Source organism: Lissotriton vulgaris, chromosome 4_1 (genome assembly GCF_964263255.1).
Source record: "Lissotriton vulgaris chromosome 4_1, aLisVul1.2, whole genome shotgun sequence".
In the NCBI taxonomy this organism is placed as follows: Eukaryota; Metazoa; Chordata; class Amphibia; order Caudata; family Salamandridae; genus Lissotriton; species Lissotriton vulgaris.
The window spans coordinates 584,030,889-584,057,343 of NC_141691.1; the positions used below are offsets into that span (position 1 = coordinate 584,030,889).

General features: G+C 47.1%; 1 protein-coding gene across 3 annotated transcripts in view; it reads right to left on the bottom strand.

Annotated features, from left to right (window-relative positions):
* NT5C3A (5'-nucleotidase, cytosolic IIIA) overlaps positions 1 to 15,573 on the bottom strand; it is a 459,065-nt gene extending 443,492 nt beyond the window's left edge. Inside the window, exon 1 of one of the 3 annotated variants that reach the window (XM_086964804.1) lies at positions 15,236 to 15,573. In XM_086964804.1, the coding sequence (XP_086820930.1) occupies positions 15,236 to 15,376 (141 nt within the window). In that variant the 5' untranslated portion in view covers positions 15,377 to 15,573. The remainder of the gene's footprint in view (positions 1 to 15,235) is intronic. The other 2 variants (XM_086964808.1, XM_086964806.1) reach the window with 2 other exon arrangements.
* Between the last annotated feature and the right edge of the window lie 10,882 nt (positions 15,574 to 26,455).

Sequence of the window (26,455 nt, forward strand, 5' to 3'; positions counted from 1 at the left end):
CGACGGAAGAACACAGAGAGCCCACCTACCACCGTACAAGTCAGAGGCCTCCGAAGTCATCTGCGGCGTCCCTCAAGGATCATCTCTGAGCCCCACCCTCTTCAACGTCTACATGAGCCCCCTCGCGGCCATCGTACGCAAACACAACCTCAGCATAATCTCCTACGCCGACGACACCCAGCTGATCCTCTCCCTGACCAACGACCCCGCCTCCGCCAGAGCCAACCTGCACGAAGGGATGAAAGAGGTAGCCGAGTGGATGACGACCAGCCGCCTGAAACTGAACTCAGACAAGACGGAGGTCCTCATCCTGGGCTCTTCCCCCTCCGCCTGGGACGACTCCTGGTGGCCTCCCGCCCTGGGCACCGCACCCAAACCGACAGACCATGCACGCAACCTGGGCTTCATCCTGGACTCCTCCCTCTCCATGACCAGGCAGGTCAACAACGTCTCCTCGGCGTGCTTCAACATACTACGCATGCTACGGAAGATCTTCCGGTGGATCCCCACCGAGACCAGGAAGACCGTCACCCAGGCCCTCGTCACCAGCCGACTGGACTACGGCAACGCCCTCTACGCCGGTACCACCGCCAAGCTCCAGAAGAGACTCCAGCGGATCCAGAATGCCTCAGCCAGACTCATCCTCGACATCCCACGAACCAGCCACATCACCCGACATCTGAGAGACCTTCACTGGCTCCCCGTCAACAAAAGAATCACCTTCCGCCTCCTCACCCACGCACACAAAGCCCTACACGACCAAGGCCCGCGCTACCTCAACAGCCGGATCAACTTCTACGCTCCCAAACGCCACCTCCGATCAGCCAACCACGCCCTCGCCGCCGTCCCCCGCATCCGAAGAGCGACTACAGGAGGAAGGTCCTTCTCCCACCTGGCCGCCAAGACCTGGAACTCCCTCCCGACCGACCTGCGCCTGACCCAAGACCACCTCTCCTTCAGGAAGAAGCTGAAGACCTGGCTGTTCGAGCAGTAGCGGCACCCCCCCCCCCCCCCAGCGCCTTGAGACCCTACCGGTATGTAGCGCGCTCTATAAATGTCATTGATTGATTGATTGATAGTGTACTACACCTCATTTCAATACATGACATTCATGAGACAAGACATTACTACATTACACCATGTGGCCTGTAACACTTCACCATGTGGCCTGTAACACTTCTCCATGTAACCTTAGGAGCGGCTAGTAGCCTTAGAAAGTGGTAGGGCGAGTGAAGTGGCCCACCGCTTCCTAAAAAAAATGAAATTGAAAAAAAACCTCCCTCCAAAAGCAAACTAACCCCTCCCTCCAAAAGCTCAAATAAAAACAACCCCTTCACCTAAAAGTCATAAAAATAAACCATAAGCACTAACTTAATCACTACACTTACATGCATTGCACATTTCTAATAAACAAAATACAATGGTACTTACCCAGACTGCACATCCTTCTTCGTGTTCCTCTGCAGTATGATGCACGAACATATTCACTAACCAATCCAAACACTGCTCTCATGCTGCTAACCAGCATGAGAGAATCACAAGGATTGGATGGAGCAGGTGTGCTGAATGCTCCTTCAGGCCCGGAAGGCCTGTGCTTGTTCTCCGCCCAGCTGTCTATGACAGCTGGGTTGGAGAGCTGCAAAGTATGCATGTCAGGCTGACGTTTGTAAGGTATACATCCAAACTGACATGCGCACTTCGGAGTGTCCACAGCTCTAGTCCTCCATGCTGCCAATCGGCAGCAGAGGACATGCCCTGCATTTCTCCCAGCTCGGGGGCAGGCTGGCGGCTGCGTCACAGCTTCTGTGAAAAATAAAAAATGGCAATAAGATAATTTAATTGCCATTTTATTGTTCATGTTTAGTGCAGCTCGCAAAGGGTGGGGGGCAACGCTCCCTTGCCCTCTCATGGAAAAAAACACCACTGGGTAACCTACTAAAAACCAAAATTCACAATCCCTCAAATCACATCAAGCCAGATCAGACAACGCCGTACCACAACCAATCACGCTACTTCATACCACATCATTTCAGAACATACAATACCACTTGCCATCCAGCTCAAACACACACCTCCAGACAGTACCAGGCAATTCCACTCAACACTACTTCACATAATCCAGCAGTATATCATATTATGCCATAACACCACACAATATTGCACAGAAAAACACAATTTCAATACACAATAAAATATCATCAAACCATATGCTTAAGAATGTCGTACCATCCATTGCACATAGCGCCACGCCATTTCCTAAAGCACCATACTAAGCCACCACTGGCCACAAAGCTAGGATATTAATTACTAATACTTAGTGTACGTTATTAAAACAATTTGTTCAATTCCATATTGCACCATCCATCACCAAAACCACAGTAAACCTTGCACAGCTGCCAAGTTTCCCAGGTCAATGCGTGATCAGCTGCTGTTGGCATCACACCAACACTGCACTACATCATACAACAAAGCAATTGACAAGATACCAAACAATCTCTCTCAACACGCAGTGTAACGCGAGCCACAATAAGAGGTTTAGAATTCGAAATGTAGATGGCTTGTGGTGGTTACCAGCTACCAAATTGCGCAGCCCTGACCTTCAAACCACCTTATCGTTGGTGCTAGGCTACCTATAGTTAAAAATCAGAAACAACAAATTCTATGCTTGGATCCTGCTGACGGGCAACTAACACCATGTAGAGTTAAAAGGCGGTAATAAACAGTAAATTAAGAGTTGTGGTGACCTCTGGTGGCTTTCCAAGGAAATACATTTACTAAATGCACTAATTTTCTCTATATCAAACAAGTGCAGATAAGCAGGAGCACTTCGTTTATATGTGAACGGACCACACACCACAGATAAATTTAACTTTGAGTGACCATAGGAGGGCCGAGTTTGGCATACGGCTCACTGGCAGCGGTGTGCACTGCCGCACGTGGGGTCCAGGTTACAATTTCCTGGAAAGCAAAACCCCAGTCCCCTGGCACACCAAGGATTAAGAGCGAGACACGCTAATCTTTTTAACAGTCACAAATGCTCCAATTCGTTTGCAATCTACAAAATGCTTTTTTATATCCACTAATCCCTTTTAGGAGTCAGAAAATCGTAACGAGTTGCAATTGGAAACCTACCGTTAATACTCATGAGGTATGTCGGATTGAAAACCACAACATTTCCGATTTGTAAAAACCAACCTATTACTAGATAGGTTGGTTCTGGTTCTTAAACACATTTACTGGTCGCAAACTGTGCCAAGTGTTTTGCAACCAAATATTCGTTCATCTGGCATTTAAAACACAGGGCCCTGAGGCATAACAGCATATTACATAACACAGCAACAAAACAAGTGTGCAAAGGACATTAGAAGGTAAGGCACGTATAAAGGGGAATGTAATACATATTTAACTGTTGTGTGCGTGTGCATTCTTTATGGGTTTAGATTTTGCAAAGGGATGTACCTGTACATGTGTAAATATTATGTATGTACATATGTATATATTAACATGTATATAGAAATGTGTGCGTGAACACACACATTACAGATATAAATATTTATTTTAAATTACGCAGTGGCAGTCGCCACTGGGTAGTTATAGTCAGGTCAGCTGTTCCATAGAAAAAAAAAAGTTTTTACGTGTTGCTAATGACTTTGAATGCTGAACAGAATTACACCAAATTTGGCAGTAAGCTTCATCCTGGTCCATAGTTTGTGATTTGTCTAATTTTGTCTAAATCAGTTTAGCAGTTTTTCAGAAATTAAGGGTCAACAAGAATTGTAGATCTGGACAGTTTGGTTCATGAAAGGCCCGACAGACGCTTTCGGGCGTGCAAATTTAAAAATGGAGCATTCAGATTGGACCAGGGAGTTTTATTTCGCTTGGGCCATCTCGCTCCAACAGGAACTCTGATCGACTGCGAGCAACATGACAAAAATGTTGCTTTCAGCTATTCCCCTGTCTTAAAGTTAAAAAATAAAATAATATAAGGGGGCAGGGCAGAGATACCCTGACCAGGCCCCATAGCGGGTAGAGGTACCCAGAGGGACCCCTCCTGGGGAACAACCCCCCCCCCCCCCCCCCCAAAAAGAAAACGGTTAAAAAAAGTCCAGTTATCCCGTGGAACTCAAGTGGGATTAAGGGGAAATAAGATAAACTGGTGGCCGGGCGAATTCATCAACTATGAGCCTTGGTTATCCCAAATCCAGGGCTGAATTCAATAAGGAGAGGGGGGCTGCGTGCCCCGCACCTCGAGCCATTAAAGGCTCTGGGGCCAAAATTTGAAAATAAGGGGAGGGGAAGCATGCAGGCTCCCCTCCCAGAATCATCAATGGCCAGAGGGAGCCCTCCCCTAGGGCTGAAATTTGCAAATAAGGGGAGGGGGCTATGGGTCCCTCTCCCCGAGCCTCCAAAGGTCGAAGGGAGCTCAACTATAGGTCTGAAATTACTTTAAATGGGGACGGAGCCCGCAAGGTCTCCCTCCCCCAGCCAATAAAGGACCCAGGAAACCAAATACGGGCCAGATTACTTTAAGGGAGGGGCGTTTCGTGCCCAACCCCCTACCTGAGCCATTAATGGTCCCGGGGATACCATTTTCGGGGGCTGGATCACTAGCTATAGCCCAGGAAGCCCACTCCTGGGAAATAGATGTGGGCAGGAAGACCTGTGTTCGTTCTTGATTGATAGGGAGCATTTTTTTAATCTCCCGCCAAGCAGAGCAAACACCAAGTCTGCTCCCAGCAGGTGGGAGCTTTAAAAATGCTTCCACCCGTTGGAGCGGACATTTGATCTGTTCTCCTGCCCACATTGATGCAGGCAGAGAAACAAATCAAAATATTGCTCCCGCCTGTAGGGAGTAACATTAGTAGCTGCTCCCTCTGGGAAAGAGCAATGCCAGCTACCGCATTATCCGGGTAGGCAGCAGGGGCCTTGGAGCCTTTGGGCTGCCCCACTGCTCCCAAAGAGTATATGGTGAATTTCTTAGGTGAGCACCAGGGCACCCACTTTTAAGTGATGAGGGCCCTGGGGTCCCGGGGACAATAAAGGCTTGGGGAGGGGGCTCACAGCCTTCCTTCCCTTTATTTTTAGGAATGACCTGGGGTATGGCACCAAGGCCTAACAAGGCCTAGGGAGAGGGGCCACGCGACCCCCACCCCTTAATTACCGGGACAAATAACGGCTCAGGGAGGGGACCGCGCAGCCCTACTTCCCTTTGTTTTTTGGAATGAACTCAGGTATGAGAAACAAACCAACATCCATTTTAAATGTAAATTAGAAAATCAGCAAAGCAATGCTGCATAGGTGAGAAGTCAGGAGGCAGCCCTGATACCATTGCTGATGGGTAATAAACTTTAGGTGGCTGGTCATCCAAGATTGCTTAAGATTGTATTGTGCTGTTGGAGGTCTCTGCAAAACTGAACATCATCCACCGTATGAACCGGCACTTCCACTTCCATTTCCAGTGCATGTGGGTTTTTTTTCACATTAGACGACTAAAGGCGTGGACGGAGGCGGGATTCAAACGGTGAGTGACTGTTACAAAGACAGGAAATTCAGTGAGTTCGAGAGCATGGTTAGTGAGGGTGGCCTGCCAGACTCCCAATCCCTGATAACCTGATATATGCCACCCTACAACAATCTCTGGGGAACTGATGGGCGGAGTATCACACTGAGCCACAGCCATACAAAATTTTACAAGTATTTCTTACATTTGGGGTAGGCAAACTGATAAACTGGATTTGTAGATCCCTACAATCTAGGTCTCTGAGCACTCTGACAAGGTTGAGAACTTACTGGGAAGGCGCGGTGGTGAGAGAACTGAGGAATTAGGAAAGAGCTACCTCACCAGGTGTCTAGGAACACTAGGTTTAAATTCATACAGTTCAATTACCTACATGTCACAAACCTTAAACCCCGCAGGTTCAGCGTCACAACCGAAACGGACGATGGGCAGCAGCACCCTAGGTGTGCTCCAAGGGAGGCAAACTTTTATACAATTTGACAGAGCCGCCCTGTGATTAAAACATTTTGGCAGGCAGAGACCAAGGAGCTGGAGAGGTTGGTGGGCAGAATAGAGCTGCACACAGTTGAGACTGGTCTACTGGGGCTCTGCACATGATCATAAGAGGAGGGTGGGCTCCAAATTTCTTGATCTGGCCTTTGTGCTCGCTAAGCAGGTTATAGCAATGTACTGGAGGTCCCCAGAGGGTTCCCGTGGTGCGAAGGGAAAGTTCAAGAAGTGAGCAACAGCAGAGGGTGCCACCCTATATACTGAGGAACAACTGGGGCTGTGTAAATAAATACCCTATTGGAGACTTCTAGGGCGAGCTAGTAAACTTGTTTACTGAAACCATTGAGAGAATAAGACAGACAGAAGGGCCAGATGTAATGAAGTGTGCTGATACTATTGCTTCATAAATCCGTAGGTGATGAGATTGCTGGTCTTCTAGAAGAGGATGGTGCACATATGCTCTAGTATTTTGGAAGATCGGTCTAATGTTTGGGGGAAGGTTCTGTTCTTTGTTATAGGTTTGCATTTGCTAGGTTTCCTGTTTAGAAGTTTCTTCTTAACTTCTACATAATGCAAGGACAAGCAAACTGCTTCCATCCACAGGTCCTATAGTGCAACACTGCATGGACTATGTAACCTAGAAAAAGGTTAAAATGCAATTTAAACAACTGCCTGCTCAAGATACTGAACGGTACTTGGATGATAATGATAGTTGGACGATAGGCTAAAGTTTTGTAAAATCAAGAACAACATTTTTTTAAATGTATATTGCAAATTTTATACAAAAAAGTTAAGCACTGAGACTTGAAAAAAATCTTGCCCAACAGATCCCACACTGGCTTTGTCAAAGGAAGACTCACTTCTGACAATATCAGGCTCTTTCAACATGTAATAGAAAAAGCTAATGCACTACCTCCCCTACAGTAGCCATGGCTCTGGATGCAGAAAAGGCATTTGATAAGGTTTAGTGGACCTTCCTGCATTCAGTCATGCACAAATTTAACATGGGAAATACATTTTAACACATAGTCTTGACTCTGTACACCTAACCTTCAGCCTGAATCCGGTTAAATGGGTACCTTTCAGAGAAACTACATGTATCCCAAAGGACTGGCAAGGCTGCCCATTGTTTCCATTACTATTTATTTATTGCGATTTTATACAGCGCGAACATTACCCGAAGGTTTCAGAGTGCTTTACAAAAGAACCAGTTGCGTTAGATAAGGACTTTGGATTACATGAGTTACATAAGAGATATAAACAGGAAAAGAATTGCAAATGTACAACTGGAGCGAAAGGAGGGAAAAAATTGCAAATGTACAAGTCGTAAAGTCACTCAAGGAAGAGATACAAACAGATAAACTCTACAATCACATAGGAATGGTAGTAAGTACAAAGGTCTACTACATATACTAGTGGTTGGAGTTATATAAACAAGTAGAGTGAAAGGAGGGACAAATTGCAAATGTACAAGCTGTGAAGTAAAAGTAATGTCCAGTATTTGTAAAGCGCGAACAATTACCCGAAGGTGTCAAGGCGCTGGGGGCCGTCGGGAAGATTAAGTGATCTATTGAGCAGAGTCACATGGTGCTGGGATGACACCAGAGCCGGGAATCGAACCGTAATCCCCAGTGTCCAGCGTCAGTCGCCCTGGCTGCTGCACCACACCTCTTCTAAAGTCACTCAAGGAAGAGATACATGTAGAAAAACACTAAAATCACATAGGAATTCGGGTGGATACCTACCACTGGTGGCCATGACGCGGGACAAAGGCAGTGGCGAGGCCACAAAACATGGGCCCATCGACAAATTTACTGGACCCGGCGGGGGCAGGAGCTGCAGGAGGGCAACAAGACACCGGACAACGCAGCTTTGATGGCAGCAATTACCCAGTCCCGGGATATGCTGGACGCCAAAATAGGCTCGGATGTCATGTTATTGCGCCAGGACTCGCGAAACGCTGTGTCCCGCATCACGGAGGCAGAGACCCGGATTTCAGGGGTGGAGGACGACGTCGCGGCTCTGAAGCGTAAGGTGGCCAGTATGGAGAGCATTCAGAAGGGCCTGGCACTCCGAGCCGAGGATGCGGAAGGGCGGGCCCGGCGGAACAACTTGCGCTTTGTAGGATTCCCTCAAAAGAAGCCTACATCGTATCCTGCGTGGGTTGCCTTTGCCAAGGCTTGTTGACTCCAATCCTGAAGCAGACACAGCCGACAGCGAGAGCCTTCGTGGGACAGTCCATGCCTGACTCCTGGTCATCATCGACGACTCCTGGTCCACGTGGCTGCAGAGACAAGCTTCCCATCAGCACCTGATTGCTTTGCGACATCGCCTGGTTCCTTCCTGGTTCCTTCCTGGTCACTGGCTAGTGACCCAGACTCTGTCCCCTCTGCTTTCAGGTCCTCTACATCTTCGATCCACCCGGACTCTTCTCTCCTGGCCGCCTGCAGCATCTTTTCTCCAAGGCTCCATAGAACTCCACGAAGAAACCAGACACACTTTGGGACCTATGCACCCGCTTCCTGTGGGTTAGGTAACGCGAGTACTGCGGTGCTCCTGTAAAGAGTAACTCTCCTAGTGTCCTAGTTTCAAGTGGTTAGCTTCTAGTCCAGTCGGAAGACTCCCAAACCTTTAACTTTCTATTTTTACGCACCAATTGACTTCTATGTGTGCACACATGTGCCTTTAGACACTGCAGACGCATCCCGTGGGCCTCCTGCTCCCTAACCATTGTTAGTCCAGTGTAGCCCCAGCGATTCCCAAGGCCCTAGGCCTTACCATTGTTCGTGACGTGGCACTTATACCACTTTTTTAGTATATGGTTTAGCGGGCCACCCGACCCTATCCATATTTGTGCAACTTTTGTATGTTATATTAAGTTAATTGTTATGCGCTTGTGCTTCTGTGCTCAAAGTGTCCAGGGGATTGCTTTAGAAATAAATACATATATATTTTGAATATATATCCTGTGTGGTGTCCTTTCATTTGGTATTAAAGGGATTGCATATGGTAAAACAGCTGGCTTCACATGCCCTCTTGAGTTTAGCCTAAGACTGCTTTGTCCATGCTACCTCTAGGATAGCTGGTCTATAAGGTTGACTTTACAACCATCACCATAAGGATTGTTTGGACTGGTGCTTGGTGCTCACTAGAATAGTGTACATCATATACCAGGCCAACTTCTCACAGGTATGCGTGAAGGATTTGCATTCAAGGGATATGAGGGAGTTCAAAAACACAGGTATGGTCTGCACATACCGATATGCAGGGAGTCTATACACAATGGTACAGATGCTTTCACTGCTGCCAATTAGTCTCACATGTATGAAACCTTGACACAGTCTAGCCTTATTAACCAACACTTTGCATGCTGGGAGGAAATCTACAAATCCCAAAATGCAATAAGGTGTCCATCAAAAAGTGAGCGTTGCCCAGCGGAATCATATAAGGGACTGAGACACTCGGATGTTATGGGTCTGCATCTGGCTGAACGATATTCTTGCACCTCCCTGTTGTTCATGTTATTCACAACCTGTCATTAATAACCTAGGGTGTCCGGATGTCCAGGACTTGTTGCTACCATGTAGTTTCCAAATATGTTCCTACTTCCCAACAATTTCATACCAATGAAAAATAGTCTCAGTTCTCAGAGCTAGTAAGGTGAGCAAGAGCGCAGCACTTAAATGTTGCTCATGTTCACAACCTCATAAGTCCATCTAGCTATAACACTTAGGGGCCGAGTACGATGCCGTAGGAAACGTCTCCAACCCTTGGTCGGAGCTGTACCTACGGCATAGCAATCTCCTGTTTGGATTCATTTCTGACCGACCCATTTCTATGGAGATGGCCGAATGGCTTACGGCATGCTCGGAGAGCCCGTCTGCCATTTGGAAAGCATCCTGTAATCCCAAGGGCAGCTATTTCTGCCCATTACAATATCGGATTCCGACAGCCTTTCTGTGCAGGCCTTTCTGACACAGAAAGGCTGTGGGAAGTCGACTTTGGGGGCCACCAGCAGGGCCCCCATGGGTGCAAGGCCTCCGGATGGCGGCCAAGGGGGCACATATGGTGCCCCCTGTTGATCCCTGCACCCGATGGATGGGGTGCAGGGATCAACTGCAGCTCAGCTCTTTACAATGAGATCATGCATTCCAGTTGGAATGCATGCTCCCATTGTAAAGAATAGGAGTGCGACAGAACAGTGTTTGGTTGCATCCTAATTGCTGGTTTGGGACCGCTGACAGGAGGTCGGTCGGTCCCATTTCCAGATCACTGTTAGATGGATTTAGGTCCGTCTGATATCGAAATCGGCACCTTAGTTTTGAAAGGCATTTCTTTAGCAAAGCTGAAGCCGAGTTTGTCATGTGCTGTGTCATACAGCATGTAACATTTTTGTGCATTTGTAATGTTAACATTACCACTACTGCTAATAAGTTTTCTATGTTAAATACCAAGAAAGACATTGTTAAAAAGGCACTAATGGTAGGGACATGCGCAGCAGGATAAATGGCTGTTGTGTTCTTGGGCAGGTAGGACTCCCTAGATGGTGATCAGGCCGTGCTGGCTAGCGCTGGGTTACCACTTAGGCGGTGCATTCGGTGGCAATCGCAAATAATCACCTGCTTAGTTCTGGCATGTGTGGAAGACTGCCGTTACGTGGCACTGCCTGGTTTATTATACCTAGGGGTAAGGTGACCTTGGATCAAATCACAAATGCCCAAACTAATCAGGGTTGCTCAATGTAACACCACTACTGCGATCAACATTACATTCCTCCTTAACTCCCCCCCCCCCAAAAAACATTAACACACAAAACAGAGTTCTTGGAACGTTCCTTCTGCCATCTGGGTAGACAACCCCAAACGACCTACTGTGGTCTAACCGCATAGTCCTGAAATTGCTGTGATGAAGTAGGGTTCAGTCTGAGGTTATAGCTTGATAAACCGTACCCAGGGTCCTTTATTGTAGAGGAGCCTGTGGTCATTGGCACTTCTGAAACTAAGGGAGGTAATTCTGCTCCGTCAAATTCTTCTACTGTAATGTCCGGTGTTGATGTTTTCTCCGTGTACCCCGTTGGCGTTACAGCAGACCTTGATGGGCCAACAGGTGCCTTATGTCACCGACACATTTTGCGTTACAGTTAACTGACCACTATTAGCCATTACCATCATCCCTGTGAACCCCGTGACTTGCCATAGTAAACACTCAAAAGGCAGGCGGAATTTGCTTTCAAGAAGTGGTGATCTTGTACCAGCACCCTGTCTGCGATTTGGATGTTAGGGACTGTAGCCCGCCTGCATATGGATATCTTTTGGTTTTGTGTGTGTCTCAGAATTGGGGGCTAGCGGTTACTAGCTGGGGTGCTCGCCCACCGAGGAGGCGGTGGTATTACGTTTTACACCCTTTATCTGAAACAGAGGATACTGGGAGCTACCCCATTGGTGAGGTGAGGTACGAGTCAGCAGTCTTTTGGAAAAATATAGAGAGCCATTTTCACATTTTTTGCTGCTCCGCTTGAGCAATCTGGTTAACCTTGTTGATGATTTGCATAAAATGCTTGTCATCCCAATTTACCTAGGGTCAACGTGGATTGATTTAGCGATGCTTGGTGTTCCTGGACAACAAAATAGCTAGCCACATCCTGGATATTGAAAGGGGAACTATTGTCCGTACATAGTTATTTTATCTGACTATGAGTGGCCATGACATTTTCAAACTTTGCTATCGATGTAGATGGCATGAATTTCATTTCTGGGTATTTCGAAAAATCATCAATGATGGTCAACAGGTAACGACCATCAGGAAGGCAGTCCTAATCCACACTGGCACAGTGCCATGGGTTTCCGGGATTGGCTCAGTGATTATGGGCAGCAGAGGGTCAGGACTGCCTGCTGCTGGGCATAAGCCAGGATGGTGCGTTCAACCATATCATATAGGCTCAGGAACCACAATTTACTGCACAGCATATTCTTGGCTCTGATGATTCCTTGGTGTGACCCATGGGCAAGAGCTTCCATTCCATGTCAAACGGGAGGGTACTACCAAATGAGGTCCCCAGAGGAGGCATTCATCCGCAGTGACAGTGAACTCACCCCTCATATTATGCAAGGATTGTAATGTGTATCAGGACTCTGCTGCTGTGTTGTGTGCCAAGTTGGCAAGTATGTTGACCAATTTCTCAGAGCGGATGGCAGCAATGGTGGACTGGAGGCAGTCATCAGCCCCGGTCACCTCTATAATGTCAGCTAGGGAGATGGGTAGAGACAATATTGCTCAACGACCATTTTTAAGTAATCCTCTGTATCCACGGCTTCCTTAGTTTCTTGAGAAGTGGCTGGATCAAAATGTGACACTGTGATGTCCTCAGATAGCACCTGTTTCGTGGCCTGGAACACATGTGACTGCTCTGCACTCCATTGCCAGGGGGCTGAGGCTTTAGTGACTTCTCCTAGTGGTTCTGGGAGTTGTGAGAGATTCCACATGAAATGACAACAGTAAGTCAGCATTCCCAAAAACTGTAGACTCCATTGACCGTGGTGGATGCAGGTGCTGCTTGTATGTCCTGGACCTTGGCCGGATACGGGGTGACTCCCTTTGTGTTAAAAACAATAGCCGAGGAAATTAAAAATCTTCTTTAAGGAATTCACATTTTCCCCTCTCAGTGGAAGGTAAGCCTACTCTCCTGGAGGCCCTTGGACACCATCGTGGGAAGATGTTCTTCAATGGAGGGGCCGTGTACCTGAATTTGGTCGCTAACATTTAACATCCCTAGGAGTCAGCTAACACTCCTCAGATAATATCCTGAAACACTTCAGCTGCACTAGAAATTCCAAAGCGGAGGCGTTTTTTAGTGCCATCACTCAATGTGGGTCGAGAAAGTTGTTATGTGACGGGACAGAGGTGCCAAGAGGATTTGATGGTAGCCTGACCTACAAAATGTTTTGTGATATTGCTAATTCTTTATATATTTTTGTGAGTAGAATACTGTGATTGAAATGTGTATCTTGACTGTTGTTGAAGGGTTTTTACAATGGGTATACCAATATGGTATCTGTTGGAAATTAATTACTTTTATAATGTAGATTTTGTCACGAGGGGTTGGATACTAGTGGTAATGTAATTTTATGGATAGCCTGTGTAAATGGAAATTTTGTTAATCTTCTAGCCCTGACAAAGTCGTGGGCGATACGATTTCGCGACGAAACACATGTTCGCAGAGATGTAATAAAGACTCAAGAGTGTGATAACTAGAAACTAGACTTGTGCTATATTTACAGTGGACCTTTTTAATCATGTGTGCTCAAGGATTTTTTTCTGTGTTTAATAACCATTTGATTTATTAAGGGCTAGTTCCTTTAAATAGGGTCTCAAATTCACCGAGAACATGAGTCTACTTCACTGGCATGAATCCCAAACCGAAATGTACCAACTGGAGTCATTCGGCAGTGTGGCAACTGAGCAGCATGTCAGATCCACTCTCGATGACATATAGCTTGGCTTTGGTTGGCCTGCCCTGGTGTTCAATGACCGAGGTAAAGACTCCGGCAAGTGGGACACAGGTGTGGGTGCAAAAAGTGTACACTCTGGTGGTCATGGAACAACAACTGGCAGTGTGGGCATGGCCTGTAGCAACAATAGGGGCAAGATATTGATGGAGGCCCCTGTGTCGACTAGCACCGTCTTGTGCTGGCCATCCAGCTTGATTTGGCACCCGGGCCCTTGGGGGCTTCCTTCCCGAATTGATTCTACATCATGTATGACATGCAGTTTGATTTCTGTGGGGTCATCATCAATGTTGCCGTCCTCCTCTGCCATCTTGCACTCCGCATCTACGCAGGTGGCCACTTTCTTTTTTGGTGTTTTCAAAAGTGGAGCACAGCTGCAGACTTTGGTATAGTGATTCATCTTTCTGCAGGAAGAGCACTACCTCCCTTAGGCAGGAAATGTACTTGCATGTAGAATGACAAATCCACACCACCGACATGAACTGCTGGGCTGGGACGACTGGTGGCGATCTAGTATGTTGGTGTTTGGCTTGGTGTACTGGTCGTCTAATTGATGGTTCCATCTTGATGGTGTGTTGGCGGGCCACCTCCATGTGGGCCACTATAGCCTTTGAGAGTTCCTTTGACCTACCCAGCTTGAGAATGTGCACCATGCTCATGCCAGGGACTTGTAGAATCTGCTCCCTTAACTAGACGAATCAACAAACTCATATGAACTGCGCCCAGATCTCAAGTTTGTTGGTTAAGGTGCAGGTGCTCGTGAGTTCTCAGAGTCTGGCATAGAATTGATCCACTGATTCCTTGGGTGTCAGGTGAGCCTCTTGTAATCCAGGTTGACCAGAGGAGCAAAGTGTGCAGTCAAAGTAGCTTTGAGAGTGACATGGGTGAACGGAGGACCTGCTACAGCCACTAACTTAGAGAGTTTATGGATGTGAGCGACTCTTAAATTTAGAAGCATTGGACAGCATCTGTTGGCCTCCAGGTCCACTACAGTAAAGTACATTTCAAAACAAGATGGGGTGTGTTTACATTCCATTTACATGTCGCACAGCAAGAAAAGTGCAGAGAAATCCTTTGTCTGCCATGTATTCCTGCTTATCCAAATTATATTTCACAAGTTTGTCACAGCTTTTTCATTCTTCAGATTACGCCGCAAATCCCATATATTTCTAATGCAGGTGACATGCCAATCCAGGCCTTAATCATCAGAACGTGGGGTTTCGCAGCCCCATTAAAATACCCAATGCATTTCGGGATCACAAACAGCCCTTCCTCAGGGGTGGCTGCAAAGTTTAAAAATAAACATAAGTGTGACTTCTGTTCCACAGCAGCTAGGTAATCAATACACATCATATCGCACCTTACTCCATCCCTGCCCCACTGGTCTATCCCTGGTATTGTGTTGTCCCACTATTGCCACACCCCACCTTGTGTAAAATAGTATATGAACACTGCAAAGCTGAATTAAAAGCGCTCTGCCCTTTATCACAATCATAAGGAAACTTTCACAGCACTGCCACGATTAAAAACAATTTCCCACCATCATCTGCCCTTCTTTACATTTCAAACGTCCCCCAAATATCACTCTTTTTCTTTTTAACAGGGCCACTATAGATTCTGGAAGGATTCTGCAGGATACCCTTAGCAGAATGTAGATTCGGGTCACTGCTGTGTGGGATCTGATATACCGCTGGGAGGGGTTGAAGGGAACGTCAGCACTCACCATCTCAATGAATTTGGTCTTGCGGCCGGTGCGCCTCTTGGATCCCAGGATGAACTGAACCAGCAAGACGCCTCCCAGCAGCAGGGCGCAAACACCGCCTCCAGCCAAAGCCCCAAGACGGGCTGCCCGTCCCCGCTCCATGCTCAGTCCCGCACACGTTGCCGCCTGTGACGCGACTTTGCTCTTGGCCGGGTCACTGTCGCGGTGCAGCGAGGGCTGCTATGGGTCACAGGCTAGATGGCCACGGCTAACCCGCTTTACATGTGTTCCATAATCACCGGCACCTGTCAAGATATGTTGTAGATGTAACTGTACACCGAGGGCTTGTATTTCGGCTGAGAGCATCAGAACGTAGGATCTTGGCGGCCATTTTAGAGTGGTACGTACTTAACATTTAGTGAGTTAACTGGCTATCATGGCAAAGACGCCTTTTTAATACCCCCTTTGTCTTACGTCTTTCACGATAAGGAAACATTTTGAAAAGCTTAAAGGTAACTTTCTTTTAGTCTATGCAAGTTTTTCAACAATACACATTTTTCATTTTCAAAAAATCAACGTGTTATTTAGTTATATTAAACATATGTAATATGAAGACAAGTTTGTGTTTTTACAGCAGCGGGTTTCCTATCTCATTTTTTGTATTTTATAGAAGAGAAAATGTTCCTGTATATGACACTTTGCTACGGTGTCAGCCATGTACCGGCTCCTAATAGGCAACTACTCGCAGTCCTTCTTTTATGTCTATAACATATGACCCATCTACTCCCTGACAAAATCAAAGATAAATGGTCCCGAGTGTAGTTCGTATACCTAGAGTCCCCGCACAAGGAGTATAATCGCAATTCGCCATCTATGACTCCTTCAATTTCAAGATTAACAAGCATTTACAATGCAATGGTTTCGCCTTTGGAAAAGTTAGAGCTATTGGCACTGTAAATGACAACATTTGTATTTATGTGTTGGTTTTGAAAACATAAATAAATGGCATTGTCATTTACATTGCCATTAGCTTAATCTCTCGCAAATGTGAGACCTATTGTACCCTACGGACGAGCTCAGGAGACAGCAATTACTACCACACACACACCCACCCAGAGCCACACACACCCACCCACCCAGAGCCACACACACCCACCCAGACCCACACACACCCACACACCCAGACCCACACACACACACCCACCCAGACCCACACACACACCCCCACCCACCCAGACCCCCCCCCACACACACCCCCACCCAGACCCACACACACACACCCCCACCCAGACCCACACACACACCCCCACCCAGACCCACACACACACACCCACCCAGACCCACACACACACACACCCACCCAGACCCACACACACACCCACCCAGACCCACACACACACACACCCACCCAGACCCACACACACACACACCCACCCAGACCCCCACACACACCCACCCAGACCCACACACACACACACCCACCCAGACCCACACACACACACACACACCCAGACCCACAGACACACACCCACCCAGACCCACACACACACACACCCAGACCCCCCCCCACACACACACACCCACCCAGACCCACACACACACACACCCACCCAGACCCACACACACACACCCAGACCCACACACACACCTCCACCCAGACTCACACACACACACCCCCACCCAGACCCACACACACACACCCCCACCCAGACCCCCACACACCCCCACCCAGACCCACACACACACCCCCACCCAGACCCACATACACACACCCACCCAGACCCACATACACACACCCACCCAGACCCACATACACACACACACCCACCCCCACACACACACCCACCCAGCCCCACCCACACCCACCCAGCCCCACACACACCCACCCAGACCCACACACACACACTCAGGGGCAGGGAAGCAAGCACAGCGAGGGGGCAGCCCCTGCTATTGTGCGGTTGCCAGAGATGGGACAAAGCCGGCCTCTGCCGCTGAATGGTAGCCAGAGAGATATCACGCTAGCCTTTGCTGCTTCGCAGTAGACCTCGGAACAGACTGGCGTATTGCACTGAGGGCGAGTTAGAGATGGCTTCTGCTGCTGAGCAGTGCACAGAGATGGGGACACACCAGTCTGCATGCGAGCGGTCACTAACTCCATTAAAGCATAGTACGTGTGGGTCCATTAATTCTGTTGCGTGGTAACCAATCCTTCTTTCGGTTCCAACGAGAGAGGGGGAGGGGCATAACAGCAAGTGGCTGGCAACAACCTTCCAGTTGTAAAGCGAACTGTTCTGACACTGCCGTCAGGCAGTCCAACATATACAGTGCATTAATTGGGCTGGCCATAGAAAGTTAAACAATCTCTCGATTACAGAGAACGGATGCGCCATTTTTTGCTGCGCATGGCAGTAGCAAGTGTTCAGACAGGAGCCTGTTTTTCAGTGGAAACCAGTTCTTTTTGATTATTATTTTAAAACAGTATGGCTCCGAAGCAAATGTTGAAGCGTTCACCAAGCACAGGACTTCAGAGCATGGTCCGTACCTGCTCCACAGCCTTCCTCGGCGGGCTTTACATGCTCTTCTGCAGGGAGGGCCCCTACGAACTTAGAAGGTGCACAGGGCCTGCACCTGCCCAAACATCTAGTCCGCACTGCTGTTCTGCAGTAACAGCTCCTAGGTTTTCGGAAAGGGTATGGCAGTCCCCCCGCTGTTGGGAGGTTACAACCCTCGCGTTCGTGTCTGCATCTAGTATTACATTGTAAGGAACCCACCATTTCACACAGCAGAAGTCTGTACTCCACACTCTCGGGCACTTGATATTACGTGGGAAACGAACGCCCAAAACAGATCTGTGAGGGGAGTAGTGCCTTTGTTCACTGTTCAGGTGAAGCCGGCCTGAGGAAGTGGGTATGTGCCTGGTGTTCAGTGATAGGTAGCAATCCCACCGCCCTGATCGGGTCTGAACCTGTTGAGTATATATTGACCTGAATCTGCTGCTCAGTGGTCGGCAATACCTCCTCTTGTAGGGAACTGCATACTGACCCGAGGCTAACACTCGACCCTGGGCAGACGCGGATATTTCAAACTGGGTCTGTGCTGAGTGCTAATCAGCAGGGGTACACGCTGGTCTGTGTCTAATCGTAACTCGACCCACCCTTACCTGCTCCTTCTCTCTTCTCTTCCGCTCTGAGTTCGACGTGTCTATGCGCAGCTCCGATGGCGTCCTGTGACCTCACAGTAGCTTGCCCCACCTACAACGCCCTGCTTTGCGCGATGATTGGCTCAACGGCCTTACTTACCAGCCATCGTTCGAGTATTTGCGCAGGTCACCGATTCTGCAAGCCTCCATTGCCTTTGCTGCCTGTCGATCACAGCCACAGAAACCCGCCCATTGGCCCTGTCAGGCTCCCACGTAACAAAAGGCCATCCTACAACCCAACCCTCAGCTTGACGACGTCACTGTTATGAGGCGGAAACAGCCTACCACCAGCAATCTTGAAGAAAGACTATACAAATAAAAACAAGCGCTAATAAAACAGGAAGAAAACCAGAAAGAAAAATTCTACCACATTCCTGTGATAAAATGTTGCCATGTTTGTTAACCGTAGCCATACTTGTTATCGACTCAGACACACATCACGAGGATGCACAGCTGCCAAGTTTTAGGCTTGCACACATGCCAATAAACCCGATTAATGTGGGAGACTCCCGTCTTTGGAGGAAAAAGTGCTTGCTTTTCGTTGTTTCCCGCTTGAAATTGCCTCCTTCAATTGAAGTCAATGGTAACAAGTCAGGTCCCGGGCCGGCAGCCAATCACAGCGCGGCCCGGGAAATGACGTCACGGGGGTGTCCCGGGCCGGCAGCCAATCACAGCGCGGCCCGGGACAAAGAGGCGGGACTTAAAAAAAGCCTGAGAAACGCCCCCGAATCGCGTTTTCCCCGAGAAAGCGTGATTTACAGCCTCTGTCTCCCAATGGCTAGCCTCCATTTATGGAGCTAGCCAATGGGAAACAGAGGCGGTCCGAACATCCCTACTGTAGACAAAAGTTTTCGATCTGGGAGGGGCACTGCGTGCCCCTCACCAGGTCGAAACCTAAAAAGAGGGACTTTTGAGGCAATTAAAAAGTACATCAATAAAAAAACACTCTCTGTTAGACACTATGGTTAATTAACAAAATGAACCACTGTTTACTAACAAGCATTTGCAATGCAATAGGTCTCGCATTAGGAAAGTTTAAGCTATTGGTATTGGAAATGGCACATTTTTTATTTATGTGTTGGTTTTGAAAAAAGCAAAATTATTAGCTTTGTCATTTACAATGCCAATAGTTTTAACTTTCATAAATGTGACACCTATAGCATTTGTAATGCAATATGTGTTGTATTTACGTGACTTAGATATATTGATATTACACAAATAACAATGGTTTTTCAATCTTTTCAATAATACTTAAATAAAAGTTATTGTAATTTATTATGGCAATAGCGTAAACTTTTGTAAATAACTTTTGTGAAGATTATGTTCAGTGTATTTTATTGTGACGAAAATTCAAGAATAGAAGTAAAATTTTAACATCTTTTTGTGACATTTGTAATAAAGCTTGAAACATTGAGAGAGCATATTTGAACCAGTTGTTGAACGGTTGCACAGATTGATGCTGTGGTGGCGACGAGTGATGTTGTGGCGTTCAGTGTATGCGCATAGTGATGTTGTGGTGCCGCTGAGTGATGCTGTGGTGGTGCTGAGTGATGCTGTGGTGATGCGATAGATAGAGTGAGTGCGATAGATAGATAGAGTGAGTGCGATAGATAATAAGATAGATAGATAGATAGATAGATAGATAGATAGATAGATAGATAGATAGATAGATAGATAGATAGATAGAGTGAGGGCGATAGATAGATAGAGTGAGGGTGATAGATAGACAGATAAAGTGAGGGCGATAGATAGATATTAGATAGATAGATAGATGGATAGATAGATAGATAGATAGATAGATAGATAGATAGATAGATAGATAGATGGATAGATAGATAGATGGATAGATAGAGTGAGGGCGATAGATAGAGTGAGGGCGATAGATAGATAGATAGATAGATAGATAGATAGATAGATAGATAGATAGATAGATAGATAGATAGATAGATAGATAGATAGATAGATAGATAGAGTGTGGAGAGGCTCGAACTTGGTAACATACCACAACAAAGCGGAGGTGGAGAAGGGTACAAGGCGGAGGGGGAGAAGGGTGCAGGGGAGAGGGGGAGAAGGGGGAGGGGGAGAGGGGTGGAAGGCAGAGGGCGAGAAGGGTGCAAAGCAGAGGGCGAGAAGGGGGCAAGGTAGAGAAGGGTGCAAGTCAGAGGGGGAGAAGGGTGAAAGGGGGAAGGGGAGAAGGGTGCAAGGCAGAGAGGAGAAGGGTGCAAGGAAGAGATGAGAAGGGTGCAAGGGGAGGGTGAGAAGGGTGCATGGCAGAGTGGAGAAGGGCGCAAGGGGGAGGAGGAAAATGGGAATAATGTACTAGGAGGCAAATATTTTGGTCAGTATTTAAAGATGTGGCTTAACGGCTAGAGCAGCTGACGTACAAGCTGGGGAACCAGGTTCGAGTCTGGCGGGAGGCTCAAGCACCCTGTGTTTTAGTGCAAATCCTTTAACCTCCCCGCTATATAAAACTGCAACAACAAAAAAAGTTCACTCTGACTATGTGTTTGGGTGAGACACTGCTCTACTGAGATCCTAACATAAAATGGTGCTGTCACTGCGAGGCTGCGTCTTCACTGTGCCTTACAGTATTGGTCGGTGTCACATGTCAAGATAAATGCCATCAGCCGTGACTTGGCCCTTCAGAGTCCATAGTATCATATATACCGGGACAAGGCAATCACCCGATCAAGCCTCGATCTGGCTGTAATTCTACCCAAAGCACCTCCTGCAGAGCTCAGACGGTATCACACCATGGATTCTCTTTCTTCTCTAAAGAAAAGTCCCTACCTCCGTCATATTTATTCCTGCTGAAATGAACTGGAGTACATCCTACTTGTAAAACTCACCCACTGCGGATGCTCAGACGTTTACATCCTTTAGGAGTGCCCGGTCTCTTGTTTCTTTCCCCTGAAGAAGTCTGTTACTGGACGAAACGTTGGCTGTGTTTGTTCTTTAATAGAATATTGTGAATAAAAGAAGAAACTAAAAAGAAAAAACTATGGACACGGACCAGTTATTACTCTCTACCTTGTGTTGATATTAAGCGGTGCACATGTGCAAATCAGTCTTGACCCTGCTCCCCACGGAAACAATACCGCTCATACAGCCAAGCCAGGTACTCCCTAGACCAGAAAAAAAGCATCCCAAGACTGGTTTCAGGGTATCACCCCCTCATCATCCAGGCTAGCTTGAATCCTGTTGGAAAGCAAGCACGGAACCCACATCTGGAATATTTTTCGCCTGGGGTTACATCACTTTATTATGGTGTACAAGTTTGTGGAATGTTCCCACTAACAACTTCTTCAGTCCTGTGAGGGATAACTGTAAGCTCAGATGGGCATGTTTCTGGGTTGGGCTTCATTTGCTAACAAGAGGCAGAATGCCATGTTGCGTGTGCATGGCTGGCTGGCTAAAGTTTTATGCCATTGTGGGAAAGGTTATGGAGGTCTTGGGAGTATCTCAGCAGGATGTGCAACACAGGAAAGGGTGAGAGGTCACCTGACGCAGAGTGTGGATTATTAGCCCAAATGAGAGATACAATATAACATGAAAGGCTGATTTCCAAAGTCATGCTAGATCAACTCGCATCAAAAGGTCATGTGGATGGATATAGTTTGAGCACGCAGGCCTTGGGCTCTACTGTGGTTCACATTGAATAGTCTTAATGACAACAAAGAAAAATGAAGGAACCTGGGATAAAGACTTGTCAACCCCGTCTTAACTTCCACCACCTTTGCTCAACCTGACACACTGCCCCCCTCGGAACCCTAGAAAGCACTCTACCCAACCTCCTATCAATGCCTAATACAGAACTAAGGACATCACTGCATTGCGCCTCGTACCAGTGTCGTAAATGTCCAAACTTATTGAGGCTACTAAGTCTGATGTTTGAGGTTGGGGTGATTTTACCTTACCCTGAACACCGGTGCCATACACTCAACTGTCATACAGAGCTGCAATGTATCACCCTAAATCTATACAAAACGAATCACAAACTACTTTTTCTCAAACTCAGTCAACTGTCCCCCACAAAAAACAAAGCAAAAAAACCCAGTAAGAATGGTCCATTTTCGAAGGAAGTAAAGCTTGAAGGGGAAGGACTCATTATGAAATAGACAAATCCTGTGCCTGTGTATATTAGCATTTTCGGGAAACACGGTAATCTACTAAAGTCGTAATCCACATAATACATAAGGCACGTAAATGTGTAGGCGGGTAGCAAACGTAAAGATCAACAGCACGATCCATGAAGGTGTGTGAGGATGAGGGGGTGAGTGAGAGTGAGAGGGTTAGGGGGTGAGAGGGTGTGTGAGGGTGAGAGGGGGTTGAGGGGGTATGAGGGGGGGTGAGGGTGTGTGAGGGTGAGGGGGTGTGAGGGGGTGTGGGGGTGTGAGGGTGTGTGTGAGGGTGTGTGAGGGTGAGGGGGTGTGGGTGTGTGAGGGTGAGGGGGTGTGGGGGTGTGAGGAGGTGTGGGGGTGAGGGGGTGTGTGAGGGTGAGGGGATGTGAGGGTGAGGGGGTGAGGGTGAGGGGATGTGAGGGGGGTGTGAGGGTGAGGGTGAGGGTGATGGTGTAAGGGTGTGTGAGGGGGTGAGGGAGTGTGGGTGTGTGAGGGGGTGTGGGGGTGTGAGGGTGTGGAGGTGTGAGGGTGAGGGGGTGTGAGGGTGAGAGGGTGTGTGGGGGGAAACCTGCATGTGGTCACACTACGGAAGGAAAAACAATATTCTAAGAGGAAATGAAGCCACTGGGATCGATATGGAATCTGTGGCTAAAATGAAGTTAAAAGGCCTCGGGCAGTGAGTCTGGCTCCTAACACTGAGGAAAATCGAGTAACACATGGGGTCTTGGTTTTTAGGAAAGCTACCCTGTTGGAAGAGAGGGAGTTTTGTTAGTAGGGATAATTGATGCAGTGTGTGTTCACTACGTTAAGGAATATATTGCTGATTCCTAATATGTTGCAGTTGAAATTGATATTATGTCGTGCTGAGAAGTGAAAAAAAATTAAGAAACGTGAAGCAAACAGCAATTGGAAACTCTAGATGCAAAGGTAGCTCTGCTGGTTAAGGTTAAACATAGTGCCAGAAGTAAGTGCAGTACAGAGTTATTTAAAAACGTCGGTGGCTTTTCTGACCAAAAGGTCTATTTTTTCGAATTATTTCAGTTTCCAAACATGTGACTGCCGTATTTTATAAGCAGGAGTAAGCTGACACATCAGTGACTGCGGTAGCTCACACAAGTTTCACTTCTGGCACCTTTGCCACTGGATTGTAACTATTGCCAAAGGGCAAGCGTTTGCCTGCATCGTGATTGCACTGTGTCGTTCTTTCTTGAAATGCTACCCTCACTTGTTCTGAAAAAAAATTTATTTGATGTGCGACTTCATAAAAAAAAGATTTTTTGTGGAAAGGAAAAAGAAAGAAAAAGTCGGGATAATGAAGAAAAAAAATGTGAAATCCAATAGCCTGCAGAGAAGTTCATTAGCTGCGTCGTAGGTATTTGTTTATGGTAAAATGGATTCAATGTACGACGAGAGCCAACTGTGCAGCCATATGCGCCTCAATAAATTGTCTTGAATAGGAGGGTAACACAAAAAAACAACATCAGATGGACAGCAGGGGGACATTACAATTATTATGCAAAACTGCATTGCGACCAGACATGCCAATAGACCCGATTTAGGCGGGAGACTCAAGATTCTTCAAGCCAAAAATGGCTTTCTTTTAACTATCTTCCGCCTGAAATTGCTTATTGTTCAATAGAAGTCAATAGGGAAATTATATTCTCCCTATTTCTATGTCAAAATCTCCCACTTCCCTGTCCTAAAATGTTGTCACGTCTGATTGTGACTGCTCTATCTGAAGGCATTTCCTTCTTGAAAATGTCCCAATGCTCTATCCGAAGGCATCAGGTTGTCCGGATTAATGTTGAGTGTTTCCACATCAAATGCACTTTCAAAGCCGTGCACCTCGACGCTGCGCACTTCGAATTGGTGGCTGCTGGGAAGGTTTAAGAGTTAGGCTTCTGCTGAGAGTTCGCTCAAACCTCGCTCAGTTGATTGCAGACCTCGGTGCCTCGTGGGCTCAGGGTTCTGTACCTCACGATTGTTTATGACTGGCTGACTTTCTCGCTTCGCCACCTGGATTTGTGAAGGCCTCTTGGTCTCTGATGGGAATGTGCCCCAGCTAGGACCCGGCTGCTCGCCCCTATAACCCCTCTGACAGATGAGTCGGGGCTGTGACTGGCAGGTCGGGACGGGGAAAGACATTCAGCTGGAGTAGGCCCTGTAACTGCTGTGAAACAAAACACTATAAAACGCGGGGTGAAAAAGGAGCAGGAAAGAGCCCGGACGGACGGGAATCCGCGATAAAAAAAACAAGTGAGTGCAGACAGGGAAACTGAATTAAATATAAAACAAGCAGCAATATCGAGAGGTGGTGGGGGCAGGGTTAAGGGGTAGGGAGAGACGGCTGGGCAGGCTGCGATGGGCTGGTGGGAGGAGAAATGCGAGTGAGTCACAGCCTGGCGGCCAAAGTGAAGTGAATAATTAGGGGAGGAGAAATACCAGAGGCCGGCCGAGCACACGCTGGCGGAGCCTTTGAAGTCATGGGGAGGGAAGCCTGTGGGAGGCTGATGCAGGGGGGATTAGAAATGCGAGTCACGGCCTGCGGCCGTGAAAAGTGAAGTGAATTATTAGGGGAGGGAGGCTGATACCTTTCATGTGGGGAAATGCTCGTGCTTGTTAGGTCACGTGATTCACATGAACTGTTAGAAATCCGCGTGGTTAGGTAATTTTCTGGTTTAACAGTAATAGGTCTCTCTACGTGACCTAAAAAGGAGATCTGTCATTCGTTAACTCGTTCAAATTTTTCTCTCAGGTCTCTAGCCTGGTTAGCAGGTGTTCTAGCTTCCTCAATTCAGAATATCTTTCTGGGTCCTCTTTACTATTGGGCCCTTCAAACATAAAAAATCTGACACCTTTGCATAGGTCTCTCCTATTCAGATCCAGTTTCATTCAATCAAGAATCCAGAGAAGTCCTTTGGCGGCTGTCTCATTTAGATGCCTGGAAAGGAGAACAATTTTCTCTGCCCCCCAGATCTTGTCTTAGAATCTGATGCAAGTTGGACAGGTTGGGGTGCAAGATGTGGTAAGTTCTAGACTGGAGGAGTATGGTCTCAGAAGGAGTCATTCTTGCATATCAACAGTTTTGAGATGCTTGCAGGTTCCTTTGCCATGCAGTCCTTTACAAAAAAAGAGTGTGTTGCACCATTCTGCTATGTATGGACAATCTGACAGCAGTCAGATATATCAATCACCTTGGGGCATGAGGTTCAAGATTCTAGCAGATCTTACCAAACATATTTGGTAGTACTGTTTACAATGAAATCTCTAATTCAGAGCAATTTATATTCCAGGGAACTTAAACGTAGTTGCAGACTGGTATTCCAGACACCTTCAGGATTCAACCGTTTGGCAACTGCACCCTTCAGTATGTCAATAGAGCTTTTTGCCTCTCTACTCAATTCCCAACTTCCATCCTTTTTCAGTTGGAGATCAGACCCTCAGGCTTTGGCTATGGATGCTTTCCTTCAATCATGGCCTCAAACTCTTCTCCATGCCTTCCCCCCCCTTTTTTTAATTGCACAAGTCCTAGCCCAGACTCGCAGACAGCGCTCATCTCTGGTCTTAATTCCTCAGTTTTGGCAAGTACAATATTGGTATCCAACTCTGTTGGATATGACTTCAGACTTCCCTGTTGGGATTCCTTACTTTCCGGATTTACTGCACAATCCTTTAGGCCATCAGCACGACATGATTATAGAAGGTTCTCTTTTTCTGGTCGCTTGGAGGATATTGGGTCATCCTGGGGAACCCCAGGGATTTCTGAAGAAGCTAGATAAGCTTGGCTCGCCTGGTGTAGCTGCTGTTTGGACAGGAATTAAGATCCCTTTTCAGCGGATGTAACTTTAATAGTTAACTTCCTAGCCTCTTTAGCTTCTAAGGGCAAAACTTATTGTACCATCAATACTTATAGGTCAGCCA